We start from the raw sequence: 26,738 nt of genomic DNA, 5'->3' as shown, positions 1-26,738 counted from the left end.
TCTCAAGGGTCTTCTCCAACACTGCAGTTCAAAAGCATCAATTCTTCAGTGCTCAGTTTTCTTTATAGTCCAAGCTCACATCCATACATGACCACTGGAAAAACCATAGCCTTGACTAGATGAACTTTTGTTGACAAAGTAATGTCTCTGCTTTTCAATATGCTGTCTAGGTTGGTCATAACTTTCCTTCCAAAGAGTAAGCGTCTTTTAATTTCATGGCTGCAATCACCATCTGCAGTGATTTTGGAGCCCAGGAAAATCAAGTCAGCCACTGTTTCCACTGTTTCCCCATCCATTTGCCATGAAGTGATGGGACCGGATGCCATGATCTTAGTTTTCTGAATGTTGAGTTTTAAGACAACTTTTTCACTCTCCTCTTTCACTTTCATCAAGAGGCTCTTTAGTTCTTCTTCACTTTCTGCCATAAGGGTGGTGTCATCTACATATCTGAGGTTATTGACATTTCTCCTGGCAATCTTGATTCCAGCTTGTGCTTCCTCCAGCCCAGCATTTCTCATGATGTACTCTGCATATAAGTTAAATAAGCAGGGTGACAATGGGTCATAAATAATAGACTATATATATATACACACACATATATACATATATATACATATAATTGTACCAATAAGAGTTTTTATTGGCTCTGTGTTGATATGTGCGCACCTGGTTCATTAGGGTTAAAGCACAATTCACCTAGTGGCTCTGCCCCAGGTTATTACCGTCAGTCTCTAGGAAAAGTGGAACCGGTTTTGCTAGAATGGTCCTGAAGCCTCAAAGCAAAAGAACAAAAATTTTTAAAACAAAACAAAAGAACAATTTTTTTTACAAATACAAATTGCATCGGTCAGTTAAGTCCGCCCTGTCATATGGCATCAAACTGAAGTCTTAAGTCTCTGGACATCATTTGCCGGTTGGGGAGATGAGTCAAGTTTTTTCCTCCATAGAACATTACGTGTAGTATTGACACACAGCATTCACAGTCTTAAGTATGGAAGAGTTCCTTGAGGGCAGTAATTGTTTTATGCCACCTTTTTTCTTTTTTTTTTAGTCTCCTTGGAAGAAAAGTTATGACCAACCTAGACAGCATATTAAAAAGCAGAGACATTACTTTGCCAACAAAAGTCCACCTAGTCAAAGCTACGGTTTTTCCAGTGGTCATGTATGGATGTGAGAGTTGGACTATAAAGAAAACTGCGCACCAAAGAACTGATGCTTTTGAACTGTGGGTTGGAGAAGACTCTTGAGAGTCCCTTGGACTGCAAGGAGATCCAACCAGTCAATCCTAAAGGAAATCAGTCCTCAATATTCATTCAGGAAGGACTGATGCTGAAACTGAAACTCCAATACTTTGGCCACCTGATGCAAAGACCTGATTCATTGAAAAAGACCCTGATGCTGGGAAAAATTGAAGACAGGAGGAGAAGGGGACGACAGACGGTGAAATGGTTGTATGGCATCGCCGTCTCAATGGACATGAGTTTGAATAAGCTCCGGGAGTTGGTGGTGGACAGGGAGGCCTGGCGTGCTCCACTCCATGGAGTCGCAGAGTCCGACGCGACTGAGCAACTGAACTGAACGTTCAGTTGCTTTTTTTAACGCGTATTCTCTGTGCCTAGGAGAGTCTGACATGTAGTAGGAGCCCAAGGATGCTCGATAGTGGAGGAAGGAAAGGAAAGATCAAGGAAGGGAAGGAAGGGAAGGAAGGAGAAAAGGAGGGAAGGAGGGAAAAGAAAAGGGCAGGAAATCAAATCAGACATCTCTCCTGAACACTTAGAAGGTGAGCAGGGTGCGCTCCGACATTGCGAATTGTTTTTTTAAGTTTTTCCCATTCACGCCGCACAGTTCCTCCACTAGCGCTCTGGCCCTTCTCAGCCTCCAACCCAGTTTTCTGGCCTCGCAGACACGCCCACTGCTCCCCGACCAGCGTTCCCCGGGCGGCTCAGTCACTGCGTCTGCGCACGCGGAGCGCTCCGCCGCGGGCTTTCGGGGCGGGGTCCCGAGCAGGGCGTTTCGCCGCGGGGAAGAGGAAGAGGAAGTTGGGGGACGGTCCTAGCCGGGAGTGAACCGGAAGTGCAAGCGCTCCTGCTTCTCCTCGGCCAGGCGGAACCTGCTCTGCTGGGCCCGGTGGCCGCAAGAAAAAAAAACAACTTTTCTTTCTCCCGCCCTAACGGTCGCCGCGGCCAACTGCCTCGCCCGCCTGGCCGCCTACCCTGCCTTCTCTTCTGTGCGGCTCCCGCGCGGCCCTGTGTCCCTCTCGCCCGGCGGTATCCGCTTGCCGCTGCCACCGCCTCCTCGTCTTGCTGTCCGGCCAGCCGGCCCGCCCCGCTGCAGTGATGTGCGACAAGGAGTTCATGTGGGCCCTGAAAAACGGAGACCTGGATGAGGTGAAAGACTATGTGGCCAAGGTAAGTGGGGGATGAGTGGAGTCGGCGAGAGCACGGAGGTGGGATGGAGAGGAGGCTGAGGAAGCGGGGGCGACCTCCTGGATGGAGGTGGCGCGGAGAGAGTGGGAGGCCGGGAGCGTCTAAAGCCGAAAACTGGGTCCACAGAAAACGGTCGCGTTCTGGGTCAAATAACTGCCGTGGTGACACAGAGCCTTGCCTTCCTGGTTTCTCGGGGGTTGGGGAGAGTGGGTGACCAGCTCTTCTAGAGTCGCTTATGAGCACTGAGGACTTGAGTTCGGCCCTCTTCGACGCCAACATTACTTCCAGTCTTCCTTTGGATGAGGTAATTCTCCATCTTGGACCTGCCCACTACTGAGTGAAGTAACTTAAGTGATTAGAATCAGAGTAACATTTTCTATGTAACTTTGGGCCTGTTATGAATTTAAAGTGTTCCTTGACCGTGAAAGGGGAAAAAAAAAAAAAAGAGTACCGAAAATAGCAATAGTTAAAATGCTGAAACTTGGTGTCACTTCACTGTGAACTCTTTAACTTTGGGTGTGGCCTCTTTCCTCTCCCCCGCTGCAATGAATAACTTAATTTGCTTCCAGTGGTCAGGTTGTCAGTTAGCATCTGGGAGTGTTTAAGATACTTGAGCAGTTTTCAAACCAGCGGGTTAACTTCAGTGATTCCATCTTTCTCCTAGATTCCATCAGAAGTGCTTACATGTGTAATAAAAAAGTAATGTAGTTTAGTCATAGTACATTTAGAGGGAAAATCATGATGAAGAAAGCTAATCTCAAACCTAAACCCAGATGTGAATCCACGTTGTGATGGAGTGGTAAACTTAAAATTCCAATGGCCTGCCTTTGGACCCTGAAATTATGCCTTGTGTAATTATGAGAGAATTTACGTGTGATTCTAGTATGGTGATGAGCTAAAATGAAATCTTCCAAAATAAATAAGACCATATTACATAAATATGGAGCACATTTTGTTTCTAAAATGTATAACTTTGTGACATGATCATGGAGGGCATCTTGCTCAACTTCTAAAAGCTTGAGAATCTGATCCAGCTTCTAGTTCTTCAAAGGCTGTGACCACTGGTATATGATACTGTGTTTCTGCTTCACAGTGGAGTGTTAGAAGCAAGTAAGCAAAAGCAGAGTGTCTTAAAACTTAGGGGATTGTGCAGGGTCAGCTACTGTTAGTTTTTACTCTGTTTAATACCATTACAATCTAGACTTTCCACATGCAGATTATCTTCTTAGTCCTTTGAGATGGATTTTTAGGATACTGTTAACTGCCTTCAGCTAGTGGGAGTCTGAGACCAGTCTTTTCGGATGTCTCAATGTAAGGTTAAAGGAAAGAAATTACTTGAAACTCTTCATGGTATGATTCCAGTGGTGAGACACTGCATGCAGTACTCTTTAAGTGAGTGGGCTCTTGTTTTTCTGTTAATGGTGGCACCTAGTTTATTTGATATTCTTGAGATTTGAAAAGTTAAGGACTGAGTTTGCAGCTACAAAAATAACAGTGTCTTTACATAGTGTCTTCCTGTTACATTATCCTTGTGAGTCTTGTGAAGTAAATCCTTTTATTAGTCCCATTTTACAGATAAGATTACTGAGATACAGGGTGCATAAGGAAAAAAAAAAAAATCTAGTTACAGAGATAACAAATGAAGGCGGAACTAAACTGATGACTCCCAGACTTAGACTCTTTCACTGCTCCTTGCAGTCTCACAATCTAAACTGTAATAGTGAAAATTTATGATACCAAAATCTCTAGCAGGACATTTCCAAGGTCCACATCCAGACAGATTATGTACAGTTTTCAATCACACAAAAACATTTGTGTAAAAATAAGTGCCAGTAACAATGGATTAATTTGTTTTCAGTTTTTTAAGTTAGGTCGTTCTGTTCCGTTTAATTTTGATTTTTCCCTAATACGACCATACTGCCTACACTCATTAACAAAAAAGATGTGCATAAGAGGGAAGGATAGACATCAAAAGAAAGTATTAAGAACTGATTTATCTGAAAAAGTAATTCTTTGAACAGATGATGGCGCTTTTTCTTTTCTTAGTTTTTATCGAGTAAAAAACTTAAGACACTGTTGAGTCTCTTAAAATATCTTTTGTTAATGAAAAATGATAAAAAACAAAACAGCCAAAAACTAGCCCTCCATTTTTAACTGACTGAGCTCTCCTCTTGTGCCTTTTTATATTTCAAGTCCTCCTAACATGGTTTCTTCCACCCAGCCTCCATCTTCCCTGCTTATTCATTGATTCACCTTTTTCATCTGGTGGGCAGTCATTATTATTTTCTAAGTTTGTGATCTACATTTATCTGAGTTGTGTACAAAGAAAGTACATAAAGAAACACGTCTTGTTGTCTAGTTTTCCTTCTAAGGGATGAGAATCTTTAAAATACTCTCCTGAGTACACCTATGAAGATCTCTCACATTGTTAACATATAAGAATGGACCTGTAGATGGAGCGGTTTACTATTTTTCCGTAAAATAAAAGCAATAATTGTACTTTTTTACTGACTTCTGTACAGAAGTCTGGAGTATGGATAGGCATAAATTGTTGGCTTGGGGTGAATTCTTGAATTCTGAAAAATAAATTCAAAGTTCCAAAACCATTGAAAATTACATGTTCCTAAATGAAAAAAGCAACATATAAAGAAAAACAGATTATTCCACGTTACATGCTTATCTGAATCATCATTAAAACAGTATCTGAAGCAGTTTGGTTTCTTGACTGACCTAAACACTATATTTACTTACTTCTTCCATTTTTATTGGGCACCGTTCAGGCCCCCAACACTTTGCTAATCTTGGCATGATAGTGATGCTCAGAAAACTTAAACATTAATGTTCACCTGACCTCTGGAAATAAGCATTCATACTTATAAGGTAGCATGTAGATTAAAAGTAACATCTCACATATAACAGTTTGTTCAATTGGAAAACAACTGAAAAACACAAAGTAGGATGTTCATCGGCAATTGTAGTAGCATTCACCGTTTTCAATCTGTGTGATTCATATGAATGTCTTATTTTTGCCTTCCATTTTTGCCTTTATGTTAATTTCTCCCATTGGAGTTAATTCGACCTTCATTTGAGCTCCAGACTTAGTAAATAACTGCGTTCAGATAAATCCTGAATGTTTCTATTTTTCTTTTCCACCTTCCGACTAATGACTTCATGACCCAACCATTTGCCCAAACTAGAAATTGGGGAATTTCCCCAACTTTTTGAGTTTAAGGAAATCAAGACTACCTTATTTCTTAGTTCCTTTCTCTTAACATCACTACTTTAAATTAATTGCTACTTAACCGCCTGGGCTATATTTTCCTTCACTGTCATTTGTGTCTCTTCCCTAGTCATCTGGAACATCTCAGCTGGAGGAACCTCTGTGTAATAGGAATCTGAGCGTCTTTTTCAGCTCACCTCCTTCATTACCCTTATACTTTCGTGATTCCCCATTATTTATTTTTAAAAGGGCCAACTCCTCCTTGGTTTGGCATCCCAGTTCATGAAGATCTGGCCTATGCTGGCCTTTTTAAACTCTCCTCTCTACACGTGCTCTGTTCCAGACCTCACCAAGGTGTTTCTTACTTGTGTGTTTTCTTCACCTGTGATCTTTCATCCTTCTTGACCCAGTCAGCTCACCTCAGTCCTTAAGTCCTACCTCCTGGTGAGCTGTTTATCCTCTTAGCTTAACTATCACCTCCTCCAGAAAGGCAATTTGACTTCAAATAGAGTGCTGCTGCTTCTACTGTTTCACTTACCAAATTGCTATGATTTTGTTTGTGTGTCTGTCTTTAATTAAAGGCTGTGAGCCTCTGGAGGATAGATACATATATCCTTTTTCATCTTTGTATCTCCAGTATGGTGCCAAGGAATTTCACACATTAAAAGCATATGTTCCAAATAAGAAATCCTTTATATTCATAACTTCACTGTAGTTTTAACATCCTACATTAGTTATGTAATAATAATTATCATCGACAGGATGACTTATTTTGGCAGGTACTGAAAAATACTCTGTAAGATTTTTACCTCAATTTTCATTTGCCTTTTACCACAGCATTTCAGTATAGGTAAAAATTGCATTCCCATTTTAAAGATGAGGAAATTGAAGCTAAAGAGAAGTAACTTAACAAGATCACAAAATAAGTAGCATACCTGGGATTTAAACACAGAGCTGTCTCTACAGCCCATATTTTTTTCACCAGATCGATTTGGCATGAAATGGTTATTTGGCTTCTTAGCTCACAGTAACTTAGCGTGAGCACATTAAGATGAGAAAGGGGCTTGCAAGAGGCAAGCACAAGTTATTTGATTGTGAATAAGGATATAGTAAAATGGCTATAGTTTTTAAAAATGTTAACTGTTTACTTTTAAAATTGTTACATTTGGAAATAATTGGCATGGAGACTTCTCTATAAATTTTAAGTCTTGTCAGGTGCTATCTTAAAGTGTTCCTAAGGAAACTGATTGATAGCTTGTGGAAACGTGTGTGCATGCACGTGCGCATGTTCAGTTGTGTCCGACTCTGCAACCCCGCGGACTGTAGCCTGCCGGGCTTCTCTGTTCATGGAATTTTCCAGGCAAGAATACTGGAGTAGGTTGCCATTTCCTACTCCAGGGGATTTTCCTGATTGGGGATCTAACCTGCGTCTTTTGCATTTCCCGCATTGGCAGGCAGATTCTTTACTGCTGTGCCACCTGTGAAGCCCTCATAGTCATACATAATCTTATCATTTATATTAATAATTATCCTGTAGAAAAAGTTAAGTTGTGTCTGTTTGCTTTAAGAAGAAACAAAAATTAACTGAGGCATTGAGATTTCTATTCAGAATGGTTTAAACAAATGGCACTTTTTTCAAAAAGTGTGTTCTTAAAACTTTATTTGAATACTGTGAAGGCATGTAGAAGTGTAACTGCTTTTATTTATCACACCAACCCATGAACATAGTTAATTTGTTAACCCAATGTTAGAGATTTTAGAGATGAAGAAACAAAGCCAAAGGTTAAACAACTTGCCCAAGGTCGTAGAGCTCTTGAGTCAGTCTCTCTGACGTCAAAGCTCTTATTACGTAAGCATAACATTGACTTTCATTTTTCAATAATGCTGGATAACTCAGGAATGCTATATTATTGAGTATAATTAAGTATTAAAAATAATCACAGCAAGATGGTAATTATCCATTGAGACTACTTAGAGGTGAGCTTTGGGTTTGGTTTTGAGACTCCAGCTCTCAGGTGAAGGTTTGTGAGTTGTATGGATAAGTAGTTACCTTAGAATCTCCAGCAGGTCTGATATATGTACTCTTGTTTACAGGTGCTTCTGTTTCACTTGCCGTGAAACACTAGACATCAGGTCTCTCTAACTTCTCTTTCTCTGTGGTTTTCTTTCCCCTTCCAGCCCCTTTCTACTTACACCTGCCTTTGACATTCTGATAGGTTGAAAAGCAACAATTGTTCATCTTGTGAGAGAAAAGGATCTCTTGAACCTGAGGAAAAGTATCAGCTCTGATCTTTAGAAATTGCATGACTTATTGGGATCACTTTTCACTTTCCTAATAGGCAGTTGAAAAGAGGTCCTGATTCAGACTATCTTGCATATATCAGTTTTACATAGTTTCCTCTTTTTTGTTTCTTTTTTAAATTACCAGTTTCTTTCTTGTAAAAATTTGTCACTGTGTTTAGGCCCTTTCTGCAGCAGGGCTTGTGACCCAATCAGAAAGCCAGTAGGTCAGCTTGTGTAAAAAGGTGCCCTCAGTAGATACAGAATAGTTTAGATACTTTTCTGTGTGTCTCTTACTTTGAATTGAAAATGAGAATATCTTTTTTACATTGCAAGAGGAGTGTTTACTCATATGTACATCAGCTATTTGTCATGTTTTGCTTTGAGATTCTAAACATCAAAAACTAGGGCAAACAAGTAAAAGTGTAATAAAACTGAGTTAAATTTTAAAATAACATACTTATTATTTAAGAGATGAAGCAGTATTGATATAATCATCAGTTCAGTTGCTCAGTCATGTCTGACTCTGTGACCCCCTGGACTGCAGCAAGCCAGGCCTTCCTATTAATAAAATGCAACAAAGTACCCCTTGCCCATTATCCCTATTGGAGTGCTTTTTTATTTAAAATACAGATTTTATTAGGTTTTTTTAAGACAGAGAAGTATAAAAAAAAAAAAGACGAAATTTGGTCTGTAATTCTACTCACTGTTAACTTTAAAAAGTGAAATTAACTCTGGTACAGATTAGAAAATACAACATCTGTGGCTCTCTGTGCCAGTACCTGTGAACAAAGTTAGCCGTTCTTAACAGGTTCACATAAGTAATTCCAGAAAAACATTGGAAAACCCACTTACTCCTCTTATTTTCCCACTTAAAAAATTTTCTATGCACACTTCTGCACTTTGCTTTTTTTAAATTCCTTAATAATTTATCTTAGGTTCCACACTACATTTATTCATCCCTGCTTTTTAAGTGGTGCATATTATTCCACTTTATGGATATACCATAATTTAACTGATGCCCCATAATAAACATCTTTTTCTGGCTCACGTTACTGTGATTACCTTTATATATATATAGATATATGTATGTATGTGTATGTATGTGTGTATGTATGTATGTATGTGTGTGTGTGTGTATGTGTGTGTGTGTGTGTGTATGTATGTATGTATGTATGTGTGTATGTGTATGTACACCTTGACAGTTTCTGAGGCTGTAGCTCTATGACCCTCCTGATGAGTTTTATCACCTTAGACACAAGTCAGTAGCACATGAGACTGACCATTCCCTAATGACATGGAATTTTTGCTATTGGAATAGGTGATTTGCATTTCTTTAATGAGGAAATGAAACATCAGAACTTTTAGCATTTATATTCATTTCCTCAGATTTCTTGTTTATACCTTTCTTTGATTTTTCTAGTAGGTAATTGGCCTGATTTTTTAAATTGATTTATATGAGCCCTTTATAAATTAAGTTAGTTTTTTATCATAAGTTTTACAAGTATTTTTCCCAGTTTGTCTCTTGCCTTTATCTTTTTTTGTTGTTTTACAGCAGTCTTTACTTTTTATGTGATTGAATTTGTTGCTTTTTCCCCTTTTTGTGACTTGGATTTTGTGTACTATTTGAAGAGACTGTTTCTGCTCTATCAGATTATGAGTAAAGTTGGTCTTTTTTTCAGAACTTCTGTTTTTCTTTTTTTTTCTGTTTTAGACATTTGATCATTTCTGTTAATTATCTTACAGGAAGGTATGAAATGGGAATATAGTTGGTGTATTTTTTTAAGACAATTTTCACATTTATTGTAATTCCTCTTTGCCTGCTAATCTGAACTATTATCTTTGTCATAAAGAGAATTCCAATGTTTCTTGCTCTTTTTCTATCCATAGTAAGTGATTTTAATGGTAGGTCATAATATGTTTTAGTATGGGATAGAGCCATCTTCTCTCTTATATTCCCTTTAAAATTACTGCAATAGAGTTTCTTTAAGAATTCTTCCTTTTTTTCTGTCATTTTAAGGAAACTGAGCATTTTTGGAACCGACCTTACCTTTAACCTATATGACTTCATAAACATTGCATTTTCTTTTTCCTCGAATGCTTGCAGCTTGTGATCTGAAGACATGCTGCTTTAGATTTTAATTCTTAATGAAGTATCTCAAAGTAGGAAGGTATGGTACAGCATGGCAGTATTCTGTATCAAAGTATTTAGAACAGCAAAGTTCTGCTTAGGTAATCAAATCATAGCTGAATTGATCATTGAAGTGAAGTTGCTCAGTCGCGTCCGACTCTTTGCGACCCCATGGACTGGAGCCTACCAGGATCCTCAGTCCATGGGATTTTTAATTTGATAAATAAGAATTACTTTATATTACTACATCCAGGCTACCTTGTAGTAAGAAATGTGACTGAAAGTAATTTTTATGCAGCTTGACTTATTTTTTTAGTCCACAAGACACTAATATGGGTGTAGAGGACCTGTGGTCAATGAAATCAACGAGAGAAGAAACAAAAATTTAAGCTGATCTGAGAGAATGAAGAGACAGAGTCACATTACCTTCAAGTTCCCCAGACCTGTACAATAACTACTGTATGTAAATATAACCTTGAGCTTCAGGAGAAGTTAAGATTTGATCTAACTTGATTTGAATGAGTTAGTTAACTGCTTAGAGCTTGAAATTCCTGAATTGGAGAAATGGAGATAATGATACCTACTTAATATACGGAAACTGTAAACTATTTTCCCTGGAATACAGTGAGTGCCAATGAATGTTAACCATTGTTATTAATAACAATAACCTAACATTTGTTTAGAAGCAAAACTACTTAAAGGTCACCTAGGCTACCTTCCTCATTTTGTAAATGAGGAAAAATTAGATATGAAAGGACTTGACTCAGATTATACTGCTAGTTAGGATTAGGACTTCAGTTCTCTTTTCTGACCTGAACAGGTGCCTGTTGCACTGCATTGCACTGTTTTCTAATGAAGTGCTTTATATAGCTCTTACCACTGTTCTATTATTTTTTTGTTCCACTCTATTTGCTTGGTAAATTTCTGCTTGTTTTTGAAGTTTTTGTTTTGCATAACATTTCCTGTGTTATTCTCTCGTTTATGCCAGCGTAGTATGCTAATAATATAGAGCTTTCTTGTTGTATTATGTTTTAGTGTAGAGTTGCTTAAGCTTAAGACGTATGGGCTTTGGGCTTGACTAACAAGTCATTGGATTTGAGTTTGAAAAACTGTAAGTGGCTTAAGAAACTCTTGCTCTATGGAATATATCTCTTAAGTTTTGAATGTTCCAAGAGTTTTGTCTTAATGAATGGTTAAAAAAGCAAAAGTGCCAGGTATAGGAGTGTACCACTTGTTATTGTTTAAATATTTGACTAATGCCTTTCAAACTGAGAACACAGAGACTCCCTCTCAAAATACTTCTGCAAGTCTCGATTTAATTTACAGTGTTTGTAGAGAGGCATTTGTTTTCTTGGGGGTGGACCTTGCAGCCTTTGAGCCCCTTCCTGCTTTTGAAGAGTTCCCTGCTATTTATATGGCTTCCCTGGTGGCTCAGAGGGTGAAGCAGTCTGCCTGCAGTGTGGGAGACCTGGATTCAATCCCTGAGTCGGGAAAATCTCCTGGAGAAGGAAATGGCAACCCACTCCAGTGTTCTTGCCTGAAGAATCCCATGGACAGAGGAGCCTGATGTAGATTATTATAGTCCATGGGGTCACAGAGTCAGACACGACTGAACAACTTCACTTTCTTTTCTGATATTTATATATAGTATGAATCTTGGTGAAATGCAAGGCCCAACTCCCACTGCACAAACAGAAAAGGACAAATAAATTGCTTTCTCTTGCCCAAAGTTTAGGAAATGGGCCCATAACCCAAACATGGCTAATTGGATGCTTTTATCTGGAGCCAATACTCAGACATAGGAAGAGATAGTGTCTGCAGTAAAGCATCCAGTTTCCAAAAGGAGAAGTAGGCCTGTTGTGGCATCTTTTCTCCACCCAGGTGGTTCGTGTCACAGATTTTGATTTTGATTTCTTCCCTTTAAGCCTCCTCACTTGGTTCCTACCCATTTATTGAGTGTGGTTCTTCAAATGTCTCAGCAATTCTCAGAGCTGCTTTTAATATCTGTATGTTTTTGTTGATCACTGTAAATTGGTTTCTGTTGCTTGCAGTTAAGAACCCTTTATTAATGTTTACCTGCCTGTCTGCCCTGTTGTGCTGTATAGTTTTTGAAGTTAGAATTTATCTTTGTATTTCCAGTATTTATCACATCTCTTACCCACCTGTAGTTTACTTAGAGTTGAAGTATCTCCAGAAATTGACCCTTCCTTCGTTTTTTCCCAAAGCTTTTTTTTTTTTACATATTCCTCTTTAAGACATATGTTCTTAGTATAAATAATATTTCATTTCCTCACTTAAACAAAGCTCAGTTTCAAACTACTCTGTTCACCTTTTCCATATTACTATAATAGTTATGAAAAACAATAATAATGATAGCAGTTATATAGGTATAAAACTAACTTCCACTTATAACCTCTCATGGCAATCATTTTAGAATTTCAGTTAAGTATTTTCAAATTCTTAATTTCATTACAGCATTATTTACAATAGCCAAGATATGGAAGCAGCCTAAGCATCCATTAGTAGATGAATAAAGAAGTGTGTGCCATGTGTATATACGATGGAATATTACTCAGCCATAAAAAGAGAATGAAATAATATAATTTGGATATAATATAATGGATTGACCTAGAGATTATCATATTAAGTGAAGTAAGTCAGAGAAAGACAAATACTGTATAGTTTCACTTATATGTGGAATCTGAAAAGCAAAATAAGTGAACGAAACCTAACAAGATGCATAGATAACAGAACAAATAGGTGGTTGCCAGAGGGAAGGAGAGTGGGAGAGATGAGTGAAATAGGAGATGAAGAGTTATAATCTACCAGTTACAAAATAAATGTGTCACAGGAATGAAATGTACAGTGTAGTGAATATAGTTAATATGGTAATAACTTTATGTGGTGACAGATGGTAACTATACTTACCATAGGTATTATTTTGAAATCTTTAGAAGTATGGTATCACTATGTTGTGCACCTGGAACTAACATAGTGTTATATGTAGGTCATTTATATTTCAGTTAAAAAAGAAGATTACATATATGAAAAGAGTTTTTAGTAACAGCATTTGAAAATATCATTACTGAGAAAAACACTCAAATCTGTAAATAAGTCTTAAATGTGTTTCCGTTTTCAGTTCATTTCAGTCGCTCAGTTGTGTTCAACTCTTTGCAACCCCTTGGACTGCAGCCCACCAGCCTTCCTGTCCATCGCCAACTCCTGTAGTTTACTCAAACTCATGTTCATTGTCTTGGTGATGCCATCCAACTATCTCATCCTCTGTTGTCTCCTTTTCTTCCCACCTTCAGTCTTTCCCAGCATCAGGGTCTTTTCAAATGAGTCAGTTCTTTGCATCAGGTGGCCAAAGTATTGGAGTTTCAGCTTCAGCATCAGTCCTTCCAGTGACTATTCAGGACTGATTTCCTTTAGGATGCACTGGTTGAATCTTCTTGCAGTCCAGGGGACTTCCAAGAGTCTTCTCCAACACCACAGTTCAAAAGCATCAATTCTTCGGTGCTCAGCTTTCTTTATAGTCCAACTCTCACATCCATACATGACCACTGGAAAAACCATAGCCTTGACTACACCAACCTTTGATGGCAAAGTAATATCTCTGCTTTTCAATATGCTGTCTAAGTTGGTCATAACTGTTCTTTCAAGGAACAAGCGTCTTTTAATTTCATGGCTGCAATCACCATCTGCAGTGATTTTTGGAGCCCCCCAAAATAAAGTCTTCACTGCCTCCATTGTTTCCCCATCTATTTGCCATGAAGGGATGGGACCAAACGCCATGATCTTAGTTTTCTAAATGTTGAGTTTTAGGCCAGCTTTTTCACTCTCCTCTTTCACTTTCATCAAGAGGCTCTTTAGTTCTTCTTCACTTTCTCCCATAAGGGTGGTGTCATCTGCATATCTGAGGTTATTGATACTTCTCCCGGCAATCTTGATTCCAACTTGTGCTTCGTCCAACCCAGCACAGTACAGCATATGTACTCTGCATGTAAGTTAGATAATCAGGGTGACAATATACAGCCTTGACATACTCCATTCTCTATTTGGAACCAGTCTGTTGTTCCATGTCCAGTTCTAACTGTTGTGTCCTGACCTGCATACAGGTTTCTCAAGAGGCAGGTCAGGTGGTCTGGTATTCCCATCTCTTTCAGAATTTTCCACAGTTTATTGTGATCCCACACAGTCGAAGGCTTTGGCATAGTCAATAAGGCAGAAATAGATGTTTTTCTGGAACTCTGTTTTTCAGTGATCCAACAGATGTTGGCAATTTGATTTCTGGTTTCTCTGCCTTTTCTAAATCCAGCTTGAACATCTGCAAGTTCACGGTTCATGTATTGCTGAAGCCTGGCTTGGAGAATTTGAGCATTACTTTACTAGCATGTGAGATGAGTGTAATTGTGTGGTAGTTTGAGCATTCTTTGGTTTTGCCTTTCTTAGGGATTGGAATGAAAAGTGACCTTTTCCCGTCCTGTGGACACTGCTGCGTTTTCCAAATTTGCTGGCATATTGATTGCAGCACTTTCACAGCATGATCTTGTAGAATTTGAAATAGATCCACTGGAATTCCATCACCTCCACTAGCTTTGTTCATAGTGATGCTTCCTAAGGCCCACTTGACTTCACATTCCAGGATGTCTGGCTCTAGGTGAGTGAGCACACCATTGTGATTATCTGGGTCAGGAAGATCTTTTGTATAGTTCTGTGTATTCTTGCCAGCTGTTCTTAATATCTTGTTTCTGTTAGGTCCATGTCATTTCTGTCCTTTATTGAGCCCATCTTTACATGAAATGTTTCCTTGGTATCTGATTTTCTTGAAGAGATCTCTAGTCTTTCCTATTCTATTGTTTTCCTCTATTTCTCTGCACTGATCACTGAGGAAGGCTTTCTTATCTCTCCTTGCTATTCTTTGGAACTCTGCATTCAAATGGGTATATCTTTCCTTTTCTCCTTTGCTTTTCGCTTCTCTTCTTTTCACAGCTATATGTAAGGCCTCCTCAGACAGCCATTTTAGTTTTTTGCGTTTCTTTTTCTTGGGGATGGTCTTGATCCCTGTCTCCTGTACAGTGTCACAAACCTCCATCTGTAGTTCATTAGGCACTCTATCAGATCTAGGCCCTTCAGTCTTTTTCCTCACGTCCACTGTATAATTGTAAGGAATTTGGTTTAGGTTATACCGGAATGGTCTAGTAGTTTTCCCTACTTCAATTTAAGTCTGAATTTGGCAATAAGGAGTTCATGATCTGAGCCACAGTCAGCTCCTGGTCTTGTTTTTGCTGACTGTATAGAGATTGGCTGGAAAGAATATAATCAGTCTGATTTCAGTTTTGACCATCTGGTGATGTCCATGTGTAGAGTCTTCTCTTGTGTTGTTGGAAGAGGGTGTTTGCTGTGACCAGTGTGTTCTCTTGGCAAAACTCTATTAGCCTTTGCCCTGCATCATTCTGTACTGCAAGGGCAAATTTGCCTGTTACCCAAGGTGTTTCTTGACTTCCTACTTTTGCATTCCAGTCGCTTATGATGAAAAGGACATCTTTTTTGGGTGTTAGTTCTAGAAGGTCTTGTAGGTCTTCTTAGAACCATTCAAGTTCAGCTTCTTCAGCATTACTGGTTGGGGCACAGACTTTGGATTACCATGATATTGAATGGTTTGCCTTGGAAACAAACAGAGATCATTCTATCGTTTTTGAGATTGCATCAAGTACTGCATTTCGAACTCTTGTTTACTATGATGGCTACTCCATTTCTTCAAAGGGATTCCTGCCCACAGTAGTAGATATAATGGTCATCTGAGTTAAATTCACCCATTCCAGTCCATTTTAGTTCACTGAGTCCTAAAATGTTGACTTTGACTCTTACCATTTACCTTGATTCATGAACCTAATATTCCAGGTTCCTATGCAACATTGCACTTTACAGTATTGGCCTTGCTTCCATCACCAGTCATATCTACAACTGAGTGGTGTTTTTGCTTTGGGTCCGTCTCTTCATTCTTTCTGGAGTTATTTCTCCACTGATATCCAATAGCATATTGGGCACCTACCAGCCTGGGGAGTTCATCTTTCAGTGTCCTGTCTTTGTCTTTTCATACTGTTCATGAGGTTATCAAGGTAAGAATACAAAGTGGTTTGCCATTCCTTTCTCCAGTGGACCACATTTTATCAGAACTTTCCACCATGACCTGTCCAACTTGGGTGGCCCTACACAACATGGCTCATAGTTTCATTGAGTTAGACAAGACAGTGGTCCATGTGATTAGATTGGTTCATTTTCTGTGATTGTGGTTTTCAGTCTGTCTGCCCTCTGTTGAAGAAGGATGAAGAGGCTTATGGAAGCTTCCTGGTGAGAAAGACTGACTGGGGGGGAAACTGGGTCTTGTTCTGATGGGCATGGCCATGCTCAGTAAATCTTTAATCCAGTTTTTTGTTCGTGGGTGGAGCTGTGTTCCCTCCTTGCTATTTACCTGGGGCCAAACTGTGGTGGAGGTAATGAAGATAATGGCGACCTCCTCCAAGAGATCCCAGGCACACACTGCTACACTCCGTGCCCCCAGCCCTGCCGCAGGCCACCACGACCCACGCCTCTGCCGGAGACTCCTGGACACTCACGGGCAAGTCTGGTCAGTCTCCTGCGGGGTCCCTGCTCCTTTCTCCTGGGTCCTGGTGCACAAGGTCCTGTTTGTGCCTCCAAGAGTCTACTTCCCGGTCCTGTGCAAGTTCTGGCAGCTCTGTGGTGGGGTTAATGGCGACCTCCTCCAAGAGGGCTTATGCCATGCCCAGGTCTGCTGCACCCAGAGCCGCTGCGCCGTGGCAGTCCACTGCTGACCCGCACCTCCACAGGAGACGCTCGAACAGAGTTCTTTCTCTGTCTCTGTGGGGTCCCTGGGTCCTGGTGTACACGAGGTTTGTTTGAGCCCTCCGAGCGTCTCTGGCTGGAAAGGGGTTTGATTCTAAACGTGAATCCGCCCCTCCTACCATCTTGCTGGGGCTTCTCCTTTGCCCTTGGGCACGGGGTACCTCCTCACAGCCGGTCCAGCACCTACCGTCTGACGTGGGATATCGCCTCACAGTGCCACACAGCCACCGCTCCTGACCTTGGACATGGGGTATCTCCATTTTATTTACTATGTATCTATTAATAATTGCTTTAAATTGTCATTTAATCCAAGTATAATTTGTTTTTAAAAATAAATTTAAAAAAATTTTAAAAACCATACAGTCTCAGTAAAAGTAAAGATAGTTTTTGTGCTCATTTCTTTGTGAAAAATAAAAATCATTTTTCTTTCATTGGTATTAGTGGACAAATATTAACATCTATACTTATTTCCGTACTTACATACTAAGCAGTACTTAGGTACTACCACTAATATAGGTAGTAGTAGTTACATAGTCCTTCCAGTATAAAAGCATGTGGGCCATCAAACCAATAAAATTGAAAGCTTTCTAATCACAAACTAAGTCCTTGGAAAACACCTTTAGTGTTATTTTTAAAACCCTCTGAAGAAGAGTAATTATACTTCTCCTCTTGTTTCCAGTAGACCTAGGTTTGACTCCCAATCCACCTGTTAACTTTGACCAGACTATTTAGTTTCATCAAACCTCAGCTTTCCCATCTGAAAATAGGAATTATAATAGTACCCAATTCATATGTTTTAACCATAAATTTTATCCAAAAATTTTACCCAGTTTTTAAAGGAGATAGTTAAGGTAAAATTTAGCAAAGCAATGCCTCACATACTGTAACTATATAGTAAATGTGTGCTGTTTTTGTTTTTTTACATAGACCCTTTTCTGAGTGTCTCTTTTGGCTTAGGTTTTGTAAACCTTACAGTCTCTATCACAGCTTTTCATCTCTACTGTTGTTCAAAAGCAGCTGTAGATGATACCTAAACATATGAGCATGTCCAGTAATATCTTATTTACAAAAATAGGCAGCAGACTAGATTTTGCACATGGGACATAGTTTCTTCACTGCTGTGTAACATTCAAGTTCCAAAAATTAGGTTGTCCAATAAACTAAATTTCATTTTTCCCCCTGGAGTTTTTGAGAACTAAAATAATTAAAATATATGATCAAATATAAAACTTACTTTGGGGATCAGCCTTTCCAAAAAAATTATCTTTATGGTTTAAAGATACTGAACTATAAGGAAAAGCAAGTCATGGAAAGCCATGTGTAGATTGGGGTAAGAGAAGAGAGGCTGAATGAAATTCTCAAAAAGTACTGAGCTTTTATTGTAAATTTGAACCTTAGGCAAGAGACCTAAAATTACTCTGAAAATTAGGAATCATTATTTATAAACGTGCAAACAGAAGCTAATTTAAATCTTAAAACTGAAAGGGAATTTTGCAAAGTCTTTTTGGCTATCAAAGGTCATCCATCCTCAAAAATGTGCCAGAATTCTTCTCTTTCCAGCACTAGTGCCAGTCACATGACCTGGCTTGATTTCCAACTCTAGAAGTGAAAAAAAAGGCTAGTTAGCAGAGTTCTTACTGGTTCATTCGCAGTTGATTCAGCCAGTATCATCTGAGACCTGCAGTGTTGGCCAGTGTATTCAGTACCTCTTTTGAGGATGAGTTTTCTTGGGTAGGTTCTGATAAGAGGGTGTGTGAAAGGGAAAGTTGCTCGGTCGTGTCCGACTCTTTACGACTCAGTGGACTCATCCATGGAATTATCCAGGTCAGAATACCGGGGTGGGTAGCTCTTCCCTTCTCCAGAGGATCTGACCCAGGAATCGAACTGGGCTCTCCTGCATTGCAGGTTGATTCTTTACCAGCTGAGCTACCAGGAAAGAACAAACAGGGTGTTTAGGACCAACAATAAATAAGGTAGATAGTTATGTAGGGTCTCAAAGAATTATTTCCCTGTTTAATATATGATATATGAATAAAATTTAAAAACACTTTAAGAAAACATACAATTGTATAAAAAGAATAAACAGCTGTAAGAGCCAAGAAGTTATGTTTGGTTGCAGTATACAGGAGAATGAACGCTGTAGAACATCAGAGTGAGAATGGAAGGTAGTGAAATATACGCCTTGTCCTTGAGTCCTTAGGCCAGCTATGGTCCCACATAATTAATGAACATACAGACATGTATGAAATTTAATCGTTACCTCTACCAATAGGTCTTGTCTCCATTTTATAGTTAGGGAAATGGAAAGTAAGTAAATTGCCTGCAGTTGTACAACTGATAAGTGGAAGGGTTGGATTTGGTCTGACTCATTCTAACAGAGTAGTCTTTCTTCATCATTTGCATTGAAATGTTTCAGAACCACATTTGAAATACATAGATGGAAAAAATTGAAGATTGAGTGTTACAGTAAATAAAGCATTGTAACCAGCTTTTACTGGTTAGGGAAGAACAATGTAAGTTTGAACTGATTAATAGAGATCCAAGTTTTCAGAGAAAAGACCCCAGATTGGAAATAAGAGGGTCCCTGTATTTCTGTTTAAAATTAATAAGCCCAAATGAGGAACAAGATAGATGCTGCTGGCTAAAATGATTAACTGAACTTTGTTTTTTGGTTTTTTTGTTTGTTTGTTTGTTTTTAGTCTAAGTTTCTGGGCAAAATAACATTAATTGCTAAGAGGTTTAAAAAAATTTTCCTTTTACCATTATATTATTACCTGTGATGTTACTAGAAAACAGTGAAATAAGCAATTCTGTCAGGAATAAAAGATAGGAAGAAATATATTTAAGTTGTCATTCACATATGATGGTGACAAAAAGAAAACAATCTTAAGAAAGTATACATCCCCCCGCTTCTCACTCAACAAATTTCTGCAGAGACTATGCCTGAAATTTTAGAATTTTTCTTTGTCTTCTCTTGCCCCCCTCCTTTCTCTCTTTTCCCCATCTCTCTTCCTATCATGGGATTATTACAGATACTGTCTTTCAGAGTGTAGACCTTTGGAACAGAACACAGGGTATTTCCCTGGCTACGTAAGTTTTTGGGAGTTTATTCCAGTTACAGAGCTATGAATTAGTTTATTAGTTTATTGAAAATGAAGCTACTTTTTATCATACTAATCTTTTTTCCACATTCAGTTACTGCTATAATGTTTTGAAAGGACTTTCTTAATTTTGGTAGTTTTTATTAATATAGAAATACGTATTTTGTTAAATTAAAAATTTTATACCTTCAGTTCAGTTAAGTCGCTTAGTTGTGTCCGACTCTTTTCGACCCAATGAACCGCAGCATACCCGGCCTCCCTGTCCATCACCAGCTGCCGGAGTCTACCCAAACCCATGCCCATTGAGTCAGTGATGCCATCCAGCCATCTCATCCCCTGTCGTCCCCTTCTCCTGCCCTCAATCTTTCCCAGCATCAGGGTCTTTTCCAGTGAGTCAGCTCTTCACATCAGGTGGCCAAAGTATTGGAGTTTCAGCTTCAGCATCAGTCATTCCAGTGAACACCCAGGACCAATCTCCTTTCAGATGGACTGGTTGGATCACCTTGCAGTCCAAGGGACTGCAAGAGTCTTCTCCAACACCACAGTTCAAAAGCATTAATTCTTCGACGCTCAGCTTTCTTTAGAGTCCAACTCTCACATCCATACATGACTACTGGAAAAACCATAGCCACCAGTAAAAAAATTCTAATACTTCACATTTTCAATTATTAGGTTGGTACAAAAGTAATTGCAGTTTTGCATTGTTGAACTTTGCTGTTTGATATTAGAATACATTTCCAAATAATGTGGTTATGTTATACATCATTTTAATGCACATTTCTCACTTTATATTTTTGCTAATGTTTTATCACTCGCTGTGTTGTTGTTCAGTCACTAAGTCGTGTGTCCAGCTCTTTGGAACCCCATGGACTGTAGCATGCCAGGCTTCCCTGTCCTTCACTGTCTCCCAGAGTTTGCTGAAACTCATGTTCATTGAATTGGTGATGCCGTCCAACCATCTCATCTTCTGTCTCCCCCTTCTCCTCCTGCCCTCAATCTTTCCCAGCATCAGGGTCTTTTCCAGTGAGTAGGCTCTTTGCATCAGGTGGCCAAAGTATTGGGGCTTGAGCATCAGTCCTTCCAGTGAATATTCAGGGTTGATTTCCTTTAGGATTGACTGGTTTGATCTCCCTGCAGTCCAAGGGACTCACAAGAGTCTTCTCCAGCACCACAATTTGAAAGCGTATTTTCTATTTATTTTAGACTAGGGAAATAATGTTAGACAGAAAGCAAATTCGAGTGATTTTCTTATTCGAGTTCAAAATGAGCTGTAAAGCAGCAGAGATAACACCCAACATCAACAACGCATTTGGCTTAGGTACTGCTAATGAATGTATAGTACAGTGGTGGTTCAAGAAGTTTTGCAAAGGAGACAAGAGCCTTGAAGATGAGGAAATGCAGTGATGGGCCATCAGAAGTTGACAACAACCAGTTGAGAGGATCATTGAAGCTGATCTTCTTACGGCTACAGGAGAAGTTGCAGAAGAACTCAACATTGACCACTGTACAATCATTCAGCATTTGAAGCAAATTAGAAAGGTAAAAAACTCAATAAGTGGGTGCCTCCTGAGCTGACCGCAAAAAAAAAAAAAAAATCGTCATTTTGAAGCGTCATCTTTTCTTATTCTGTGCAAGAATAACGAAACATTTATTGATCAGATTGTGACCTGCAACCAAAAGTAGATTTTATACAACACCTGGCAACAACCAACTCAGTGGTTGGAGTGCGAAGAAGCTCCAAAGCACTTCCCAAAGCCAAATTTGCACCAAAATAGGTCATCGTCACTGTTTGGTGGTCTGCTGCCCATCTGATCCACTACAGCTTTCTGAATCCCGGTGAAACCATTACGTTTGAGAAGTCTGCTCAGCAAATTGATGAGATGCATTGAAAACTGCAACACCTGCAGCCGGCATTGGTCAACAGAAAGGGCCCAGTTCTCCATGACAGCACCTGATGACTGCATGTTGCACGACCAACACTTCAAAAGAACTGGACTACAAGGTTTTGCCTCATCCATCATATTCACCTGACCTCTCACCAACTGACTATTACGTCTTCAAGTATCTCTACAACCTTTTTGCAGGGAAAACGCTTCCACAAATAGCAGGAGGCAGAAAATGCTTTATAAGTGTTTGTTGAATTCCAAAGCATGGATTTTTATGCTCCAGGAATAAACAGACTTATTTCTCATTGGCAAAAATATGTTGATTGTAATGGTTCTTATTTTGACTAATAAAGATGTGTTTGAGCCTCGTTATAGTGAAAGTGAAAGTCGCTCAGTCATGTCCGACTCTTTGCGACCCCATGGACTGTATAGTCCCTGGAATTCTCCAGGCTGGAATACTGAAGCGGGTAGCCGTTCCCTCCTTCAGGATATCTTCCCAACCCGGGGATGGAACCCAGGCCTCCTGCATTGCAGGCAGATTCTTCACCAGCTGAGCCACAAGGGAAGTCCAAAACTGAATTACTTTCTCACCAGCCTAATAGAAGATACCCAACCCTAACCTGTCGCTTTTAAACCTGTTCTTCTTTCAGAGAAGAAAAGTGTGCTTTTAATAAGTAAATCAGCTATATAAAACTAATTTAAATGCCTGAAGTAGTCATTTTGGAAAGAAAAGAAAATTTGAAGATTTTGTGTAGGTATATAGATGGTATGTATGGGAACATACGGTAAGATTTGAGGCCTTAAATTATTGCAGGATTCCACTTTAAAGCTTTTTTTTGTTGTTGGAAAGATAGATGCTTAACACTTTAACTGATTAAAAATACTTAAAAAGACTCACACATTTGCACTTAACATGTTTTCTGACACACATTTTACTGATATCTCTTTGCCTTGTTTTAGTTCCGTGTGATGCTAATAAGTAAATTAATGAACATAAAGCCTGTAATTTGAATATATACTTTCAGAACCTTGAATAGGTTAAGGATCCCAGAGATGGAGATATGTAATTATTTGTTAAACTGTGTTAAAAACATAGGACTTATTTTGTAGTTCTCTAATTCTTAAACAAGGTATATATATGTTTTGTTTTTTACCATGAACAGTTTTGTTTTTTTATTTTTGGCCAGATTCTCAGCCATTGCAGTAAGTCCACTACAAGTGAACTACAAGTGGTAGTACCTCTACAAGTGTTAGTAATTTTGTCAGTGAAAATAACCCTCAATTGGGAACATGTCTGAGGTTACTGATCCATTGGATTTTAGAAGGTGATCACTTTCATCAGGATCAGCCTAGTATGAATTTGTAGCTAGTAACAAAAAACTATTGTTTAAAACACATTCAAAATGTTTTATGAAACTATGTCTTCTTATATTACATTTATTAAACAGGTGTTCACTAAAATGATTATTTGTTATGGGTATCATTGTTCATTATTTTGAAATGAATTCATGTTTATATTGAGAGTTCAGTGCATTTGATGTGAGAGAACTTTACTGTTAACTTTGTAGAAGCTATGTAGAGTAAGTGCATGTTGATTTTATTTTATACTTCTCAGACTTTCTACCTTTTTGTTGTGCCATCTATTTTACTTGTATCATAAAGTTCCATATAAAGTATTTAAAGTACTGATATTATATATTTGAATCCATAGCTATGTTGTAATATATAACTCTGGTACTGTTTTACCCACTAATGTCACCAGTGCAGTAATACATGATTTTTCTTGGCAAAGTAATACCCTTAAGTAGGGACTTTTAACCTTGAGTGGCAGGGGAGAGAGGAGGACAGGAGGATCATAGGAAAGGAGAATTGATTGCATCCATCCAGTTCTCAAAAGGATCTGTCATCATGACAATACTAAATATCCAGCCTATAGACTTCTGAATTCTAAGTGGGGAAATGTAGGGTTAGCTGTAATTTGAATTATTGGGGGACATTGACTCAACTATATAGGATTTAAATTTAATAGTTTTACTGCATTCTACAATCAGTCAGGTATCTAGTATTAATTTACATGCTGTGCTCCAAAATGGTCACACCTGTGCTAATTTAACCTACTCTGTTAAGGAGCTTTTCAGGATACTGATTTCTTATGACAGTACAGTGTGTACTTATGCTTTAGAACTCAGCAACATGTACATGTTTTAGAGATCAAAGGAAAATAAATTGTTTCATTTTACCTGAAGAAAGACCTAAAAAAGAAATTATTCAAGTGAACTGCATGCTGTGTAGTAGAAGCCTGTAAGAAGTACTGGATCTATGGTAAATATCTCCACCAAACTACAGTTTTGAGATACATTTTAAAAAATTTACCATTAAGGATAGGAAATCTGAAACTATTAACAATACATTTTTATTCCATATTAAAGCCATTTAGAAGAGTGAGGAAGGCAAAGATGGAGACAGACTGAAGGAAATTTAGTGAAAGGAAGAGTGAGCTCTAAAAAAAAACAAATAATAGGTAAACTAGAATCTGCTTGATTTACTCTGTATTTGGATTGTGGGTGTTAGAACAATTCTGATCATAAAGCTCCTTGAACTTGCCTTTTCTTCACCAGTGTACCTAAACTGTTTGCCTGACTCATAGCTGCATTTACAATGAAATAATAACAGCAGTTCAACAGGAGAAATTTTTCTCTCTGGACCGTATGTGATTAGAATAGTAATATCCCTAGAACACAGATAAACCAAACCAGAGGCCTAATTTTTTAATTGAACTATAGTTGACTTAAAATGTGTTATTTTCAGGTATACAGCTGAGTGATTCAGTCTTATATATATTTGTTGTTGTTCAGTCACTCAGTTGTGTCTGACTCTTTGCAACCCCATGGACTACAGCACGCCAGGCTTCACGACATCTCTCGGAGCTTGCTCAAACACACGTCCATTGAGTTGATGCCATTCAACCATCTTGTCCTCTTTCTTTTCTGTTATAGGTTATTAGGAGATATTGAATATAGTTCCCTATGCTATACAGTAAATCCTGTTGTTTTATATGTGGTAGAAAAAGTCAGTGTTAGTTGCTCAGTTGTGTCTCTTTGTGACCTCATGGACTGTAGCCCGCCAGGCTTCTCCATCCATGGAGTTCTCTAGGTAGGAATACTGGAGTGGGTAGCCATTCCCTTCTCCAGGTATCTTCCCAGCCCAGGGATCGAACCCAGGTCTCTCACATTGCAGGCAGATTCTTTACTGTCTGAACCACCAGGGAAGTCCATACATGGTAGTACGTACCTGTATTGTGATTATTGTTATTTCATAGCACAGGGCAAAACTTAGGTCTCTAGTCATAGAAAACAAACCAAGAAGAGAAGAGAAGGGGGTGAGGGATAAATGAAGAATATGGGATTAGCAGGCACCTGGACTGGAGGTTGTGGTCCCTGTTTAATGTGAGGTTGTTTACTTAATGCTTGGTCTACATTTTTGTGTCAGAAAATTTTGTTTCAAAAAAACCATTAAAGATTGTTTTTGCAGATGAGATAAATGAGACTTGGAGAAATTCAAGTAACTTGCCTAGGATAACCAAGCTAATAAACGGCAGAGCCAGAATTTGTTTTTGTAGCCATTAGATTCCGGAAACCACTCTAATTCCATTATAGGAACATAAACATTATTCTTTTATTTAAGATTAAGAGGGGAGAGGAGGAATGGAGTTTGAACTTTTGTTTGACTTAGCACAGACCTATTGTCAAAAGAGAAACTTTCAGAACTGCAGTGACCATAATCCAGCTCATGCTGAGTAGGTTACAGCCATGACTTGACCTGATGAACTTTGCCATTTTTGTTCATGTCTGTATTGCTGTCACTGAGGATAATGTATAAAGCTCATAATGGGAGCTCATAAATATTTGTTGAATGACTGACTGACTGACTAAATAAATGACTAGTGACTAATAATAAGCTCTTTAAAGCTACAAGGTCTTAGGGAAGATCTAGAATGGTGTATACCAGGGTAAGAGGAGTGTGTGTAGAAAGAGCTTGCAGCTCTTCTTTATCCAGAAGTCAGAATCGAGATCAGATTAAGGAACATCAGATTGAGGTGAAAGTCATTGGCAAAATTTGGAGCCTAAATAACAGGGAAAGAGCATCCACAGTCTGAATAGGAAAAAGAGCATTAGCAGAGTTCAGATTTAGCAAACTGGTAGATAGGGTGTTGGGGAGGGGAGGGGAGAGGAGTGGCGATTTGATTCTTGTCAGCCAGTTGATGGGGGGGGGGGGGGGGGCTGCGGTTCTGAGTTCTTTGATACTTTTAACTATTTTTACTCTCCTAAGGTGAAAGTAAACAAAGGACAGGAGATCAAATAAAGATGCCCAACTGCTTTGACCTAATCATGTAAAAAAAAGTGGTTCAACATTTCAAGCTTCATAATTAAATAATAATTTAACTTTTAAGTCATTGTAAAACATCTTTACTTTTGGCACAGAATGTTGCTCATAATTTTTTTTCCCCTAATTTGTATTTCAAGAGAAAACAGTCAAATTGCTACACAATACCACCAAAGCCAGATATTAGTTTGCCAGTTTTATTTAAAGTGAAAGATTAATTCAGCAGCTAAACTTTGGCCCAAAATATTAATACTTGTATTTTTAATTAGCTTGGAGATATTCTTCAGTTAGTGCTGTAATTGCTATATCTTGTTCTTAATTCATTTCTTGTTTCTGTTTAGAATACTTATTTTTATAAGGATATATTTTAAACAGTGTCAGGTTTGGGAATAATTATTTTAAAGGAAATATTGATGAAATGTACTTTTATGTATGTGTAGATAC

At 38.7% G+C, this 26,738-nt stretch overlaps 1 protein-coding gene across 1 annotated transcript in view; it reads left to right on the top strand.

The window, feature by feature from the left end:
* Nucleotides 1–2,047: 2,047 nt before the first annotated feature.
* Nucleotides 2,048–26,738, top strand: part of MTPN (myotrophin) — a 72,998-nt gene continuing 48,307 nt past the window's right edge. Inside the window, exon 1 of the mRNA XM_065939084.1 lies at nt 2,048–2,408. Coding sequence (XP_065795156.1) covers nt 2,337–2,408 — 72 coding nt within the window. The 5' untranslated portion in view covers nt 2,048–2,336. The remainder of the gene's footprint in view (nt 2,409–26,738) is intronic.

Source organism: Muntiacus reevesi, chromosome 6, assembly GCF_963930625.1.
Source record: "Muntiacus reevesi chromosome 6, mMunRee1.1, whole genome shotgun sequence".
NCBI classification, from domain to species: Eukaryota; Metazoa; Chordata; class Mammalia; order Artiodactyla; family Cervidae; genus Muntiacus; species Muntiacus reevesi.
This window is presented reverse-complemented; position numbering and strand designations above follow the sequence as displayed.